Source organism: Dipodomys merriami, unplaced genomic scaffold (assembly GCF_024711535.1).
Source record: "Dipodomys merriami isolate MVZ:Mamm:240054 unplaced genomic scaffold, mDipMer1.0.p SCAF_41, whole genome shotgun sequence".
Classification (NCBI taxonomy): Eukaryota; Metazoa; Chordata; class Mammalia; order Rodentia; family Heteromyidae; genus Dipodomys; species Dipodomys merriami.
The window spans coordinates 746,917-765,000 of NW_027205715.1; the positions used below are offsets into that span (position 1 = coordinate 746,917).

The 18,084-nt window shown below is 38.3% G+C and overlaps 1 protein-coding gene across 5 annotated transcripts in view; it reads left to right on the forward strand.

Moving 5' to 3' along the window:
• Nucleotides 1-18,084, forward strand: part of Fto (FTO alpha-ketoglutarate dependent dioxygenase) — a 392,707-nt gene that overhangs the window by 209,743 nt on the left and 164,880 nt on the right. For 4 of the 5 annotated variants that reach the window (XM_069992308.1, XM_069992310.1, XM_069992309.1 and 1 more), the window contains exon 8: nt 16,010-16,134. The exons of the other annotated variant lie outside the window; for it this stretch is intronic. In XM_069992308.1, coding sequence (XP_069848409.1) covers nt 16,010-16,134 — 125 coding nt within the window. The remainder of the gene's footprint in view (nt 1-16,009; nt 16,135-18,084) is intronic. 5 annotated transcript variants of the gene reach the window in all.

An 18,084-nucleotide genomic window follows, 5' to 3' on the forward strand; every position in this document is an offset into this window, starting at 1 on the left:
CAGAAGTTATTGTTTTCCTTTGACATTCATATTCCTTTCATATTTAATAGTTAAAAATGTGAAAAGGTTATTTTATTAGTCTCAGATTGGACTTGGGACATTACAATTATGAGTTTATAGTAGTTCTATGTTGGAAAATAGATTAGTAAGTCTGAGATTTAACAGTCTTTCTCTATTCATCATATACTATTGTTTGTCCTCAATGACCTCAAATTTTCTGTCCAAGTGAGATTCTGAACTATCAGAGAGGCAGCCCCTGCCTGTGTCAGCACAAATTACCTCCAAACCTTAGTAGGTAACTAAAATTGTTGTCAAGGGCTGAACATCATTCATCCCAGTTTTTCTAAACATCTCTAATCTGCCACCTCTGGTAATGAGATCATGGAGAAATTTTTTATTTGTTTTATTTTTAATTTGTGTGTGTGTGTGTGTGTGTGTGTGTGTGTGTGTGTGTGTGTGTGTGTGTGTGTGTGTGTGTGTGTGTGTGTGTGTGTGTGTGTGTTGCCAGTACTAGGGCTTGAACTCAGAATCTTCTATTCTTCCTCAGCTTTTTCCTCTCATGTCTGGTGCTCCACCATTTAAGTCATACCCTCCAGTGTAATTTTCTTGCTGGTTAAATGGAGATAGAGTTTTGAAGACTTTCCTGCTTGTGCTGGCTTTGAATTGAAATCCTCACATATCAGACTCCTTACGTAGCTGGGATTCCAAATGTAAGCCACTGGCACCCAGCTCTAGGATACTTGTGAAATGAATTGACCAATGTTACCAGCCTACCTGGTCAGATAGTTTCGAGGATTGAATGAGATGCTGTATCTCTGCCTCACTGAAGGGGTGCCATATTTTATTAGTCTCTACATGTTTAGTGAGTCAGAGAGTGAATACTGCTAGGCAATAGTCTGGCTTTGACTTTTGGCCCCTCTACTCACCAGCTATGTGATCTGAAGCAAGTTACATATTATGTTTGTATCCTATTTTTCTTGTTTATAAATTGGTATGAAATAAAACCTATTTCAATGAATTGTGAGGATTTAAATTAGGAATACATGAAAAGTGAATAGGGTAGAATGGGGCTTGGTTTACAGTAAATGTCAAATAACTAATAGTTATTGCTACTGTTATTAGTATTTTCAGATAATATTTTAGTATCTCCTGCAATGTGGTTTTATTTCCATAGCTACTATTAATGCTTTACTAATGTGCATATAAACATCTTGAATTTCTACTTGAAAATTACAACACAAAAGTTATCTGAATATGTATGTGTGTTTGGGGGTCAGTGTGTATATCTGAGTCCATCATGATAAAGTACCAGGTGTAAATATGAGCAATTGTGCTGACTACCAAGACTTCGTGTACAGTGGTATTGAAGCTGGGACTTACTTGTCTGAGGTAGATGTTATCTGGGAACAAGTGCAGCAGCTCTGTCCATGTGATTTTTTTTTTTTTTACTTAGTTGTCTTTTCTTGCCACATTGTTATTTTAGGTAGTGTTTAATAGTCAAATTGTTAATAGCATGAGCTACTTCGTTATAATGAGATGTTGCTTTGACCTTGGAATCTTAAGAAAAATAAGGTAGTTAAGGGTGGATACATTTTTGTTTTGATATTTATATCATATCTTTGTTTCATAGATATAGATTTTAATTTTTTATTTTCTCCAGATTAAAAAGATAATAGTACTTAAGAGATTAGTGTTAAATGATGACAGTCAGTCAACAGAGCATTCTAGTAGAGCAGACTATTTCATAAAATCCATTCTAAAAGCTTAATTAAATAAATTATATTATGTAACCCCCTTGGCCATCCTCTTCTCTGTGTGTGTAGTACCTTCTTTCTTTCTGTCTTTCTTTCCTTCCTTTGTTCTTTCTCTTTCCTTCCTTCCTTCCTTCCTTCTTTCCTCCCCCTTTCTTTCTTTCTTTCTTTCTTTCTTTCTTTCTTTCTTTCTTCCTTCCTTCCTTCCTTCCTTCCCTCCCTCCCTCCCTCCCTCCCTTCTTTCTTTCTTTCTTTTTCTTTCTTTCTTTCTTTCTTTCTTTCTTTCTTTCTTTCTTTCTTTCTTTCTTTCTTTCTTTCTTTTCTTTCTTTCTTTCTTTTTCTTTCTTTCTCTCTTTCTCTCTTTCTTCCCTCCCTCCCTCCCTCCCTCTTTCTTTCTTTCTTTCTTTCTTTCTTTCTTTCTTTCTTTCTTTCTTTCTTTCTTTCTTTCTTTCTTCCTTCCTTCCTTCCTTCCTTCCTTCCCTCCCTCCCTCCCTCCCTTCTTTCTTTCTTTCTTTTTCTTTCTTTCTTTCTTTTCTTTCTTTCTTTCTTTCTTTCTTTCTTTCTTTCTTTCTTTCTTTCTTTCTTTTTCTTTCTTTCTCTCTTTCTCTCTTTCTTCCCTCCCTCCCTCCCTCCCTCTTTCTTTCTTTCTTTCTTTCTTTCTTTCTTTCTTTCTTTCTTTCTTTCTTTCTTTCTTTTTCTTTCTTTCTCTCTTTCTCTCTTCTTTCTCTTCTCTCTTTCTTTTTTTCTTTCTTTCTTCTGAACCACAGCTCCACTTCCTGCTTTTTTTTGGTGATCAATTAGAGATAAGACTCACATGGATTTTTCTGCCATGCTGGCTTCAAACCTTTGGTCCTTAGATCTTAGCCTCTAGAGTTACTAAGATTACAGGCATGAGACACCAGTTCCTGATTTGTAGTTGGAAACTTAAACTGCGAGTTGCCAAGTATTGTAACCTCCTAGATGTTCCCCATACAGCAAAACTGAAATATCACTAATTAATTTATCATTTGGAAATTTGTCTATAGTCAGTTCTGTTTCATGTATATGAAATGTGCTGGGCCTGGACCAAAACACTGACTTCTTGTCTTATATAGAAATCTGTAGTCTTTTCTCATTTGTATATTTAGTGAGTTATTTAATCTAGCTAAGCCTCAGTTCTTATCTGTAAAAATGTGGTTAGTAATATTTGCTTTACCCAGCTCAATTTTTATGAGGGTTAGATGAAGTAATGTTTTTGAAAGCATTTTACAAAGTGTCAGTGCCTAGGTTAGATTTGGCTCTTTTACTTAATTGCTAAAGGCGAAGTTGAACAGATTACTCAGTCTCTTTGAGTTGTGGTACTTCCATCTGTGAAATGGGAATAGTAGTGCTTTTATCTCATAGACTTATTGTTAGGATACAAGATCTAATGCATATGAGCAACACCAGACATGTAGGAAGCACTCATAAAGTTACCTGCTGTATCATCACTGCCATCATCAAGAATGTAGCAAATTAGAGACATTAGACTATCTGCTGTATAGACACAGTTAACATTCAATAAGAGGTGAAAGAGGAATAAAATAAAAGGCTTAGGAAGTGTAAAAAAATTATGACTAGCTTTACAAGATCTAATGTAGCTCTAAGTGGCCACTCTAGATTTATTCTAAATCCCAAAAGCAAAATTCTAGGGAAAAAAATAAGCCAAAATGTAATGGCTGGTTACTACAGGTCAGATACTACTGTATGAGCCTTATGTATAAGAATGAATTCTGGGGCTGGGAAGGTGGCTCAGTGGTAGAGTGCTTGCCTTGCATACATGAGGCCCTGGGTTCAATTCCTCAGCACCACATAAGCAAAAAGAAAAAAAAAGCTGGAAGTGGCGCTTGGCTCAAGTGGAAGAGCGCTAGCCTTGAGCTGAAGAGCTGAGGGACAGCATCCAGGCACAGAGTTCAGGCCTCACGACCAGACCCCCCCCCCCAAAAAAAAAAAAAAAAGAATGAATGAATTCTATCTACCTTTCTGAAGCTGGTGCTGCAAATATCCTCCTTTTACAGGTTGGGAACCTGAGGTCCAGATATCTAGACTTGTCCATGACCAACTTGGCTATGTTACTTCAGGTAACCTCTGGAGCCTTTGTTCTTCTTCCCATGCTAACATCTCAAAGACAAGAGCAACCTCCCGATTCACCAACATTATTTTACTTCAGTATAGTCAGGAGCTGAGAAGGCCACTTATCAGCTTTGTGTATATTTGAATTCTGTACCTTCCAGATTCTAGCTCAGATGCAATGACATTGATTTAGCAGAATGGTATGAGTATGTGTGTGTGCATAATTTTCCCAAGTCTCTGATTTTTAGACCATATTTCTGTTATACTCTAAAACCCTGTATCATGAATCACCTGTGAACACTTCTAACCTAAGCCAGTCTCTTCCTTATGGCTCTAGAGAATCATTTACTCTGTATGTACCTCAGTTTTTTCATCATTGGCACAGAGATTTCTCTCAGGTGGAGGTTGCTAGATTACATGAGATATTGTTGAGAAAATGCTATTAGCTTAGAGGTAGCAAGCATTAATTAATAAAGTTACTGTTCTTATTGCCACTTGAGGGTGGACAGTTCTCCAGGTCTGGGTGCAGCAGTCAGTTCTCTGATGGACCTCTGCTTTCACTCTCCCAAGCCCTTAAAGTTTCCATTATGGCTTTGGTTTGGATGTAACTGAAAGAAGGGGTGAGCAGAAAAGGGGGGTGGAGGGACAGATAACATACAAAGGAGTGAATTATAACAAAGAACCTTTTCTGCTTCAGTTCTTGTGTAGAAAACATATGTTCAGTGATGCAGGCAGCAGTTGGGTTAAAGACACACTGTAGGGCTGCAGACAAAAGGCCTGTGCTCTCCCTGCATTCACAATGTTTCCAAGCACATTCGCTTGTCTCACTTGTTAGGGACTGAGCTGTCAGCTGGATCCTCTTGCAAGTGTGATCTCTTTTTCTAGTTCCCTTTCAAGGCCTTCTCCCCAACCCCCTAGTGTTTTACACTTCATATAATCCAGTGTGCATGACAGACCACTTCAGTCTTTGTGCTACTGATGTTTGGGGGAAGGCGGGAGCCCATCTGATGGAGATCTTAGGTAACTTTTCACTTGTTCAAGGATTGGAAATTGCTAAGCTACTTTAAGGCCAAACATCCTCAGTAGCTCAATTATTTAGTGCTGGTGTAGTTAGCTATTGCTTCACCTTCAATTAACAGTTAGGCCAGTGAACAGATTAGTGCAGTGAGAGTCTTAGAAGGGATGGCTGGAAATCAGAAGCATGTGCTGTGTTGGGTTGAAGTTGGGAGAATTCTTGCTTTTATTTATAGGTTGAATAGCTTTTGATGAAAAGACAAAGACAAGGCAGCAAGGCACAGCTAAAATAATTGAAGGGAAGTCAGCCATCATTCTAGTATTCATTATGTGAAGTATATAGGCATGGTCTAGATCTACATAATCTCAGTGTACCACACCTGTAGATTAAACCTTTTTATTTTCTTTGTTAAAGATTTTGCAGCTCTGTTGAATTTATTCATACAGGTGGGATTTTGGAAATACTTTTTGTCATATGTACAAATATATACACACACACACACACACACACACACACACACACACATTGTATTAGGCATAAGACTTTAATTTATAATCTGGTAAGGTACTCTTACAGCAACAATGAATGAGAGATTGACAGAATTAGCACTCTATTGCTTCTGCCTCACATGTAACTCTCTTGGGCATTTCATCCTCTCTAAATATGTATGTGAAAATCTACAAAATAGAAATTATCATTTTATGGAGCATATCATAATTAAAATATTAAAAAGTTCTATAGATCACAGTCAATGTCAGTATTTCTTGTGTTTTTAGAAACAGGATTGTATCTTCACTGCTGTACTATAGGGTCAGTTTTAGTATCGGAATCTCTTTTTTTTTCATTGAAGCATCTTGCTCATGTTCACTGTTTCTTGATATAGTTGAGTTACTCATTCTAAAAGGCATCAGCATGCTCCAAAGAAACAGAGGCAGCAGAAGCAGCAGAGATGCAAGGAGACTTTTGCCATTGGCTGCAGCTGTAAATGCACCATTTGCTCACTTTGGCAGTGGAGGCAATTACAGTCCTGCTAATGAATAGGCAGTGAAGTGGAATTCCCCATCGATGGAGTCTTCTGGTGTGAGGATAATTACAGCACCTAAAAATCCACAGACAAAAGATACTGTATAAATATTTTCTAATGGAAAGTGCCAACAAAGTCATCCCCACTAACACACGTCAGAACTGACAGAGGAAACTAGTGAGGGCATCATAACTTTTATTGCTGTCATGTGGAAATCCTTGAAAGGAAAACACTGTGGAAATGTATCCCTATTCTCTGTAGGCTGCAGAGATTTTAAGAGTGGATAAAGTGAATAGACTGCAAGTTGGGATAGAATTGCAGCTAAGGTGGCACCTTTCCCCCTTGCCTGGAGTGAGTATCACCCAGTCAGCAGCAGAACAATGGGAAATAAATTGATATTCTTTGTCTTATTGAGTGGGTTCATTTCCCATAGTGCTGGGAAAGAGGTAAGATTCATAAGAGTGTGTGGGGCTTCTTCCCCATTGTGGAAGTTTTGTTTTCTCTTGTTTCTAAAGGAAGCTAATGCTTCAGAAGCTGGACTGGTTTCTGCACTGTCTTGGTAAGAATAATTATGCTGTGTCTTTCACCTCTCCATGAATCAACTTTATTGTATGGACTGCATGTAACAATGATAAAGAGTAGACTCTCTTAAAGCAAACGATTCTATTAGACTACTTAGAAAACAGAACGAAATAAAAGAACAATAATTTTCTAAACTCTATAAAGGTCAGAAAAAGGCTTTCTAGTATGCAGAGACTAGAAATCAAATCCCATTTCCTATCATAAGAAGCCCGTTGTTTTAGCTGCAGTAGTTAATGTACTGAATGTGAAAGATTTAAGACTAGTTGGAAAGCGTTGCTTCTGTTTTATTAGGCTGCTATTGAAAAGCCAACAGCATAACTTCAACTAGGTGCTCTGAGATTTCTTAATGGGCTGTCAGGGGCAAGACACCAGGGCTGTGCTGTACTAGCTCTTTCCTGTACATTAAAACAACAGGGGCCAAGTGATCACATACAGAAGTATGAATTACTTGATGCTTTCTCTGTTCCATATGGCCAGCCATGTCTTTGGCAATTAATCATGTACAAAATCAGTCGAGTGCTCTCTGAAGCATTGAAGTCAACATTTAGTTGTACCTGTGCCAGTGGGGGCAGTGGGGTTGCTAGCGTAAAATAGCAGGATGAGGGGCTGCTGGCGCCAAGGCCCAAGCAGCTGGATTCTATAAACAACACTTTTTTTTTTAAGCCTCTGCACCTTTTTTCCTTTTTCTTTTTCCTTTCCTTTCTTTTACTTCCCCTCCATTTCTTCCTCTCTCTTTCCCTCCTCTCCTCTTCCTTCCCTTCCACCCTTCTTTCTTCCCATCCTCCCTTCTTCCCTTTTCTTTCTTTTTGCTTTCCTTTACAAAGCAGGCTATTTTCCCACATCATCTAAAATGCCAAAGTTGCCAACTAGAGCCCTGGGGGCCCACCTTTCACACACTACTCTGGTGTATCCAGGTAAATGTCTAGAAGCAGGATATCCTTCTGTATAGCAGCCTGATCATTCCAGCTGGCCCCTACACATGCCCTTGAGACTTCATGCTGCTGTGGCTCAATGGCTTTTTAGGGAAACAGATGAGGTGCAGTGAGTTCTCTACTACAGTCAGTAGTAGGGGAATGACACACAGTGTACAATGTCACTCAAAGTCATGGCTATGATACTTTATGATTTTTAAAAGCCAATGTCCATATCTTCTTTGATGTTTTCCAAGTTTTAAAATGTGTAATGATGATTTCTAATATTACTTAAGCTTTTTGCATGTGCTAAACACTGTGCTAAAGCATTTTATGTAGGTGTTCTCATTTACTCTTTACCACAGCTTTATGGGTTAGTTCTGTTGTTTATATCCCCTTACAGATGAGGAAACTGATCAAAGAAACACATTTTCCCTAAATTCTTTACCCTCAGACATTCTTGATTACTCTGTTAACTCCCTTCGCTCTCTAGTACATGACAGAAAAATGCTAAACTATGCCCTGGGCCTTTGGAGGACCCATTTGGTGAACTCAGCTGAAGCATTCATTCAAATAAAGTGGGTCTTTGAGATGAACTGAACCAAGTGTGTCTTTGGGTGAGAATAAAAGGCTGCTTTGTTGGCAGCCTCTTGGAGACTTATGCCTTTGAGCCCCTCTTTCAAGACAGTCAGCTTATCCTCTGCAGAATGGGGGAAGGGAGGGAATGAAGACAGCAGTCCCAAGTGGTCCAGTAGACGTGGCACCCAGTGGTGACTTGGTGTTATCTCTTAGCCGAGGTCATCCAGGATGTGTTTTCTCAAATTCAGGAAACAGGGGAAAGAAAGTTTTAACATTGTGTAAACATTGGCACCCCCAAAACCTCCTGCTCTTAGAGTGGGAGATAAGGTAGGCAAAGGAGCCTGGAGGAGTGTTTATTTGTTCTGCTGAGCTGTAGATCCAAGCATGCTGGAAATCTGTTGTGGTGCCCAGTCCAGTTTAGAAAATGTGAAGGCATCACTCAGCATTGGGCTGCAGAGGCCTTACAAAAGAGCCATCTTAAACTGACAATCAGTGAATGAAGGAAGACCTGAGATCGACCTTTCTTTGATGGGACTAAGGCTATCTCAGTGGGTTCTGTGCCTTTCTTCTTAAAGAGAAAAAGAAAAAGAAAAAAAAAAAGAGAAGGATAGCAAAAAAATGTGTTCCTGGACTTTTGAAGAAGGGAGCATTGGTTGGCTTTTTGACAGCCTGTGGCAATGTTGATGTGAGGAAATAGCTTTCCCAGCTGATAACATCTTCAACCAAGTTTCTACACAAGTTGAACCTTAGCCCCATTATCAGTCAGAGCATATCTTTGTAATTTGTGTGTGCAGGGGGAAATACAGTGCTCACCCAGACAGCCATGTGTATATAAAAAGTGCTTCTCACAGTGATAGCGTTGCCTCCTTGATGGTGGTGAGATGGAAAATGAGAAGGTTGGAAAGCTCTGCAGGCCTGGCATCCAGGTGTTGCTCTATGTCTTCTGAAATTGCAAGCAAATAGAAATCTCCCTAAAAATTTTTAATGAGCTAAGAAAAAGATTTGCTGCAAGCAAATAAAAATCTTCCTTAACATTTTTAAGAAGCTAAGAAGAGGAATTGCTGTCATATTTGTAGAGTGCCATCTTGTGTCAATGTATGCCCTCAGACAAAAGTTTGCTGATTTGTTAGAAATAGAGATCAGATCTTGAGTTTTAGAGTTCCTGTAAGAGTCTCTTACTCCCTATCAGAGAAGGCCAAAGAGAATGATTTACATAGAATTTTCCTTTTAAATTGCAGAGTGATTCTATTTTGAAAGCAGTATGTGCAACACATTCTGCTTTATTGCATATATGCTTACACATGCTATCCTTATTAGAGCTTATTCCAAGTTACTGAATGTAACGTAAGTGGACAAAAGTTAGAACTACCCTGTTACAATTGAATAAATTCAGATTCACAGAGTTTTATATGAAAAACGTGGAATTGAAGCCTAAAACTTGGAGTTTCTTAGAGTTTTTAGGTTTTCTTTTCTCCGTCTCTTTTTCTCCTTTCCTCCCTCCCTTCCCCACGCTTTGTCTAGTGAATTTTTTTGGTCCTTTTCTTTTTTCTTTGTTTTGTGTATAAAGATTTAAATCAGGAAGAACTAGAGACTCTGAGATATTCTCAGTGATCCTGTGTGTTGCCAGTCCAGTGGGAAAAGTGATACAGATTAACTGAGGTAACTTACAGGGTAAGTATGCATTTTTAGGCACTTCCCACTGAGTATTTCCCTTCTAAGTGGTCACCTATTGAGGGCATATACTTATTTTCCTTGGCTATGTTGCTTAATAATTTTACAAATTTTCTTAGAATTCTTTGAGTCAAACCAAAGCTTATTGTGATACTACATTGGGCTTTGAATATGGCTTGATCATTTGCGTCAGCAGACTTAGTCTCACAGGTCATTCCAAAACATCTGTCAGAGTTTATTTGATGGCATGTTGGCATGCTAGGACCCTTGGAAATGGGCATGGACACTCTCCTAAGAGAGCTAACCTTCTGGAAGAAGAAACATCCAAGTGAACAGATACAGAGAAATCTTGATGAATAAAGTATAGTTGGCTGTGGCTACATAGAGGTGGAGCAGTGATCATTGGGCACAAGGGTTTGCCTCAGAGAAAGCAATGGTATTTGAGAAGGGTTTTAAAGAGTCAGTAGTTATTGGCAAATGATATAACAAGGATACTGGTAACTGTATGGTAAAGAATAACCATGTGTGTTCAGAAAATTATCTTTTTGTGGAATTGAATATGGCAGAAGATAAAATTTGAGGAGGAAACAGTTATTTGTATCAAGAAGATGGTTTTTTTTTTTTCTTTTTGCCAGGCTCAGGAAAAAAATCATTTTTATTTCCTGTAAATGCTAATAATTGAAGCATATAAGAACAGAGGTACCCTCTTTCAGAAGGGACTCATCTCCTTGGTGTTGGTCAGATGCTTCTTTGAAACACCAGAGCTTTCATACTGGACAGTTTGAAGGTCGTGACTAGTGGTAATGCTGAGTTATTTGAAAGTAAGTAACTTATTCAGACCTGTACTTTGAAAAGATCCCTCTTGAAGCAGGAAAACTCATGTAAGGGATAAGATCAACATAGAAAGATCAGTTTGGAGGCCACTGTATGGTTCAGATGAGAGATGAGCCTTTGAGTCCTGATACAAATAGACATTGTATAATTGGGACTATTTAGTAGGCTACCTGATGACTTCTTGAAACTTTCGCAGGTATCTTTTTGTTAAAGGAGCACAGCCTTGCATGTGGTAGATTAGCTGAGTTTAAGATGCAACTGAACAATAGCAATCAGAATGGAAGATACAATAAGGCAAGAACAGTCTATTCTCTTGCCTTTTTGCCATCATGAAAGGAAACCACAGCTAGAAAGTGACTGTGGGATCCTTAAAAATACTAGCCCCTTCTGATCTGGTCAGCATTTTCATACTGTTTTACTGAAAAAGAATTACTAACTAAATGAAATGTAACCCGTTGGTATTTTTCCTAAACTTGTGGCTTTCTTTCCCTATATTCTAAGGGGAGGAGAAGAAGAATGTGTTTAGAAATAGGAGACTGTTTACAATTCAGAACTTGTTTGAAGATACGTCTGTGTGCCTATGAATGGGAAAATAGTTTGTTAATATTTCCTGGGTGAAGCCCCTTAAAGAGCCAACACTATGAAGAAGAAAATTATTGCTGTTAATTTCCTTCTAAGAAGAATGCTCTTTTGACACTGAGATTCCTTGTGTGTAATAGCTTCCTTGTACCCTAAATTTTACTGTAAATTTACCCTAAATGATGACTAGAAGTTCACTTATCTTCAATATTAAACTAAATTATAATTATTTATTTTTAGAATCTGGCTGTTTCTCTATTACCTTTAGTACTTACTCATTAAGTATGTTTACTATTAAATTTGTTTTTTGCAGTCCTTCTGTCTTAAAAATGTGGTTTTTTATTTGTTTGTTTTTTGTATGTTCTTCCCCCCATGGTACAACCCCTGTTGTCACTGTATTTGATTCCAGTGTCCTGCATCTTGTATATACATTTTCCTAATTTGGGGAGGGGAAGGGAAATAACAAAATGCTGAAATAAGGATACAGGATGACCCAATGTAGCAATGAGATGTACAAGACACTATGTTGAAAATGAAATTTACAATTTTGTGCAGGGGGGGGTTGGGGGTTAGGGAATGGATGGTGGGGAAAAACAAAGGAGGGTAACAATGCTAGATAGGAAATGGACTCATTACCTTGTTCATGTAACTGAAACCTCTCTGTACAGTATCTTTACAATGAAAATATATATTTAAAAAATGTGATGGAAATGAAAATTTTCAGTTGAATTGTATGAAAATTTGCATGTAATCAAACTGATCTTTTAAATATAGATTTGTGAGTTTTGACATTTGTTTTTTGCAGTTGTGGGGCTAGAACTTTGACATATGTTTAAACTGATGTAATCACTATCACAATCAGGACATAGAATAGATATGTCATCCCCAAATTCCCATGTGTTGTCTCAAATCCATCCTAATTCCTTACAGCCATTGTTACTATAGGATGGCTTCTCTTGGAATGTCAAATAAATACAATCATGCAATGTTTAGCTGTTTGAAATTGGCTTTTGAGATTCACCCAAGTAGTTGCATGTATCCGTTCCTTCTCTGTTCTTTCCTTGTTGAATATTATTCGGCTATGTGGATATACCATGTATGTGTTTATCCATTGGTACTGTGAAGGACTTCTTTAGATAAATTCCTACAAATGAGTTTCCTGGGTATATTAGTTAGCCTTTCACTTTTGTGACAAATATCTGAGAGCAACAGTGTAAAAGGAGAAAAAGTTCATTTTCGTTTGGACTTTCAGATGTGTCAATCCATGTTGGGTTAGCTCCATTTTGGGGGAACAGAACATGGCTGGTGTTGGAAGGGCATGGCAGAGCAAAGTTGCTCCCTTCATGGTAGCCAGAAAGCAGAGAGAATTAACAGAAAGTGTCCAAGGCCAAGATACAACCTCCAAAGTCATAACACCAGTGATCAACTTCCTTTAAGTCCTTCCTTCACCATTTCACAATAGTCTATTCAACTTTTGAATCCATCTATGGATTAAACTTAATTATTTCAGACTCCTCATGATTTGTTTTTGGAATGCTCTCCCAAACACCCTCAAAGATTGTTTTACTCATCTCCCAGGTATCCCTCAATCTAAGTTGACCATCCAGATTAACCACACTGGGTCATATGTTAGATATACACTTAATTTTAAGAAACTATTATGCTGCCTATCAATATGACAGTATTTATATTCCTATCCACAGTGTATAAACTTCTAAGAACTTAAGTGCTGTTGGAATGCCATGGAGTTAGGGTTAGCAAATTTTGTTCCATTTGGGCCTTGAAAGTTTGAGGAGATCCATGATAAGTAGACTGGCAGCAGGTCTGCTTTTGTGTGCTGTGTATGTTGGAGTTCCATGTAAGAATACATTTGATGGGAAAGAGGCTTATCTGCAGTGTTGAGAAACCACTGCAGTAGGGCACTGCATGTAGAGTGTAGGATGTGAAACTTTGGGGATATCTGGGTGATAGTGCATATATTGAAGCTCACAGTGAGAAAGTCATTCCTTCTTCAGCTCCTAATGGATCCAGCATGTCTTTAGCATTCTTTAGCATTTGTTAACATCTTCTTTTACAAAGAGGGAACACATTTCAGCCTTAGGGCCTTCAGCAAGCAATAATACCTATCTAGAATGACATAAACATGTACCTTTCTTTTATATAGAATTACTTTTATTGCCTTTCACATTTGTGATAGGCACAACTGTTTTCCCTTTTTTTTTCTTGTAAAGTGAATATATTCATATTTTTAATAGACTTGTTTTGTTTTGTTTTTTGGTCATGGGACTTGAACTCAAGGCCTGAGTGCTATCCCCGAGCTTTTGTGCCCAAGGCTAGTACTCTGCCACTTTGAGCCACAGCACCACTTCTGGTTTTCTGGGGGTTAATTTGAGCTGAAAGTCTCAAGGACTTTCCTTCACAGGATGGCTTTAAACCTCAATCCTCAGATTTCAGCTGACTGGGAAGCATGAGGCACCATGCCTGGCAGTAGGCTGATTTTTAAAGAAAAATACTCAGTGTTGTGTAGCTTGTCTCCAACATGGCAGGAGTCATGAAGATGTACTAGAATGATTGCGAAGCTGAGCCTGAAGATATGGCTAAAAAAAAACAAAAACAAAAAAAAACAACTAAGGCAGACACCAGTGGCTCATGCTGTAATCCTAGCTACTCAGGAACTAAGATCTGAATATTGAGGTTCAAAGCCAGGAAAGTCAGGAAAGTCTGTGAGACTCTTCTCTCCAATTAACCACCAGAAAACTGGAAGGTGCTCTGTGGCTCAAGTGTTAGAGCACTAACCTTGAGCTGAGGGACAGTGCCCAGGCCCAGAGTTCAGGCCCCACGACTGACAAAAAAAACCCAAAAAACAAAAACAAACTTCCAGTATTTACAAAACCAGGAGTTTTCTTTTTCTTTCTCCCTCACTTCCTTCCTTCCTTCCTTCCTTCCTTCCTTCCTTCCTTCCTTCCTTCCTTCCTTCCTTCCTTCCTTCCTTCCTTCCTTCCTTCCTTCCTTCCTTCCTTTCTTTCTTTCTTTCTTTCTTTCTTTCTTTCTTTCTTTCTTTCTTTCTTTCTTTCTTGTAGCATCCACATATCAGGGAGACCATGTGTCATTTTAAATCAGGAGTTTTCACATTTAAATCCCCTCCCACAAAAAGATTTTAAATTCATTTTGAAAATTTATGAGTACGCTATTCTGAATGGCAAAATTAGCTAAAGCTAAATAGGGCTGCCATTCTAGATGAGTGTGTGTTCTCTTTGGGCAACCTTGGCTTTACTCATCCATGCTATGTACCTGGTGCTAGTTGGTATTTGAATTTGTAACCCCTGGATCCTGGGATCATAGATTGGCATTATCTAAAGAAAGTGATCATTCCTCTCTTAGTTAGGGGACTGAAAAGGTTTCTATAGAACTTGATTGAGTAGCCAACCACTTACATCCCCTAGTATAGTCAATGTCATAGTGGAACTAAGAGGTGAAAGTCAAAGTCCTTTTCCTGGCTAGTGTTACTCTAATAATCTTGGATCCTTTTAAGATAATACTTCCTGCCTTTTCTCCTTGTGTCAACTAAAGGTTTTGATTTTGAGCATCAGAAACAGATTCTAATGAGTTTGTTAAAAGAATATTGGCTAACTGAAACCATCAGTGGAAAAGAGAATCATCTGAATTGAGAAAATTCAGGAAACCAGCAACACCTTGAGTACCATAGGTGGTACTAGCAAGGATATTGATAAATTATCACTGGGGCTTGAACTCTTGGCTTGGACGCGCTCCCTCAGCTCTTCAGCTCAAGGTGAGCACTCTACCACTTGAGCCACAGTGCCACTTCTGGTTTTCTAGTGGTTTATTAGAGATAAGAGTCTCACAGACTTTTCTGTCCAGGCTGGCTTTGAACCGTGATCCTCAGATCTCAGCCTCCTGAGTAGTTAGGATTACAGGTGTAAGCCACCAGTGCCTGGTGTCACTGGATTTTTTCCCCCACTCTCTTTGTCATTCCTATCAAGAGTCTAAAGTCCTGGAAAAGGGAATCAAGGCAACCTGGTTCATATTCTTGATAGTGGAGGAAAGAACAACTTGGTTGATCGTCTCTTTAAATTTACAGATAAAAACTTTCCTAAGAAGGTAGTTGGATCTCTTTCTGGACAAAAGGATATATGCAGTAGAACTAATAAACACTATACCTTGTCTCAGGTGATCATGAAGATATTAAGTAAATACTATACGATGCTATCAAGGAGTTAACAACGAGAACCAAATTATGAATCTGCTCTTTAAACATCAATAAGATGAGGAATATATTGAATGATCAGATCATAAAAAGTAATAATTTCATTCCCTTTAGCCATTGCTTCATTTATAAAATCTCCAAAGAAGCTAGACTGACTTTAAAAGCAACATAATCTTAAGGTGTTTGCTGAGCTATCGTGTTCTGGGTAATTTTTAAGATCTTGATTTGCAAGAAGCAAGGAAACGAGTAAATCTTGCTCCTTTCCCCCAGCTCCCCCATCACTGGCCTGGGTAGAAATTGAAAGTAATGATTCAAATCAGAGAAGCAGAGTGGAAGGCCTCAGCTGGGTGGCAGGAAACAGAGAAAAAGTCAGAGCCTGCTCTTTTTTAAAAAGGCAAACCCAACAACTCACAGAGAAGTGTACGTGAAAATCATATCTAATAATAGCTCATGGTAGGCAATTCCCAGGGAAAAAAATCATTGGTGTGCTGAGAAAATGAGAGAGAATTCACAGTATCTTGATGTGTTACTCTAGGCCATGGAGCTTTGGAGTTTACCTTATGTGCCATGTACATTGATTAGACACAAAATATATGCTGGCCATTTTTGACCATCATTTACTGTATTGATTTGTTAGCAGGGGAACTGTAATAAAAAAGCCATTGATTTACTGTCCTTATTTGCTTATGGGCTTTTTTATTATTAATTTTTCACTTTTTCTTTTCTCTTTTGGATCATTTCTTGTAGACAAATGCTGTGGTTCATGAAGTGAAAAGAGAGGGGCTCCCCGTGGAACAAAGGAATGAAATCCTGACTGCCATCCTGGCCTCACTCACCACACGCCAGAACCTGAGGAGGGAATGGCATGCCAGGTTAGTTCTGTTAGGAAATGGGATTTGTTGTCTCTGACAAACAAGAGCTATATTTGGCTAAGTCCTTCCTTACACCCGGTATTTGAGGGGCCATGAAAAATAAGTAAGCTGAAGACCTTTTCAGCTAAAGTTAGCTTTCCTGCCTGTGGTAACCTACATTCATTGTAATGACCCATGACGTAGTCTGTATGTGAATGTGATTTATCCCTGAGTGTAACATTCAGCATACATGTTTGCATCTTGAGTATAATGTAATATAAGTACCTGAAGCTGAAGAGCCCCATTCAATCAGCAATCAAAAAGATTTGCATTCCTATTTTGTTAGGGCAGATCAACGCCTGGGAAATCCACACAATAACTGTCACTGGAGGAAGGGCAGATTATTTGAATGTAGTCTGTTTATTACCCCATTTTTAGAATTGACCAAGTAGAAATTACTTCTGCTAGTTTTTCTACATGGAGATACTATGGTTAGGAAGCTGTTACTGGTAGAAAATTTGTATAAGACAGACATACATTTCTGTAGAATCGTTGCTTGCATAGTTTATGTCATGGTGCCCTGTTCATTTTTGATAAACAATTGATATACAAAAGGTTAGAGCTGCTTGTAGTTTGTAAAAATTACTGAATTATCATCTGTCTCTAAGTGAGAGGGAGAGGAATTAGGAAGATTATACTGTATTTTGTCTCAGAGTCTTATTTGGTACATAAAAATTCTATATGCCTGGGTGTCAAGAATATTTATTAATAGCCATAATATTCTCCAAGTGACTTCATACAACAGAATTTACAATAATTGATAGCTTTGCTAGTAATAATTATCATAAAAATAGATTTTTCTGAAAAAGGCTGGAGAGTGTTTTCCAAAGTAAGAGACAGTATGAGCGACTGATTTTGATCAGATATCAGAAAGCTGTTTCTTCAAATATGCTATTATCAGTAAATTCCAATTTACGTTTAAACAATCATTTAAAAATTCCCAGTATTTTTCCTCTTTTCACAATGTGGTCATAATAAATGACACCATTTCAACTGCATTAGTGGCTGATTTCCAATTGAACATTTTATAAGTAATTTAAAAATATCCTTTGTATTATAATTTAAATGCTGTATTTATTAGAGAATGCATATCTGTATTATATTATAGAATATCAGTGTAGGGGAACCAAAAAGGTTTCCTTACCTCTGACATTTTCTAGCTTCCCCATGGTGATTCTTATAAAATAGGAAGGGGAAGCAGAATGAATTCCCTGCAATCTCCCTCTGGGTTCCTCCAGAGACAGCAGGAGATGTGAATGTTGAGAATGGCTTTCTTTTGTTGAGTGCATTTGGTTTGTTAACTGTAATTTCCTATGACTCCAAATCATCAAACGATGTGGCCAAAATGGCCTGTTTAACAGGAGTCTGGTCTCAGCATTTCTGGCCCTTACTGCTAACAATTTAATCAGGAGCTGGAGCCAGTGTTGAAGTTGATGTAGTCTAGCATCTGAAACAAAAATTCTCAAGTCCTTTGTGGTAGGGGAGGAGAAAAGAAAGCGCTCAGCCACTGACATTGTGCAGACTCCCTTAAAACCAAACACCTGAAAGAAAATTTCAAGAGGGCGATGTCTTGAGAGCTCAGGAGGCAAAGTGTCCTCAGAGTATTAAATAACCATAATCCTTCCCGCTCCCCTTTTCACCCTCATTTGATGTTTCCCATCCCAGTTCCCTATCTAAAAGACTCATCCATATGATCTGTATAAACAGACGGTCACCATATCCCTCTCTCTTCCTCATCAAAGCGTCATCTGGCTGTCTGGAGCAGGGCAAAGGCTCGGTTAGCATCCAGCATGTAGTGGTGAAAGTTATAAAACATCCACGGCAGTGCTTCCCTTGCTGCCTGTGTTTCAGAGATTGGCCTATTGTGTACTTTGGAATTACACAAGGAAAAATGTGCTTTGACAGAAAATA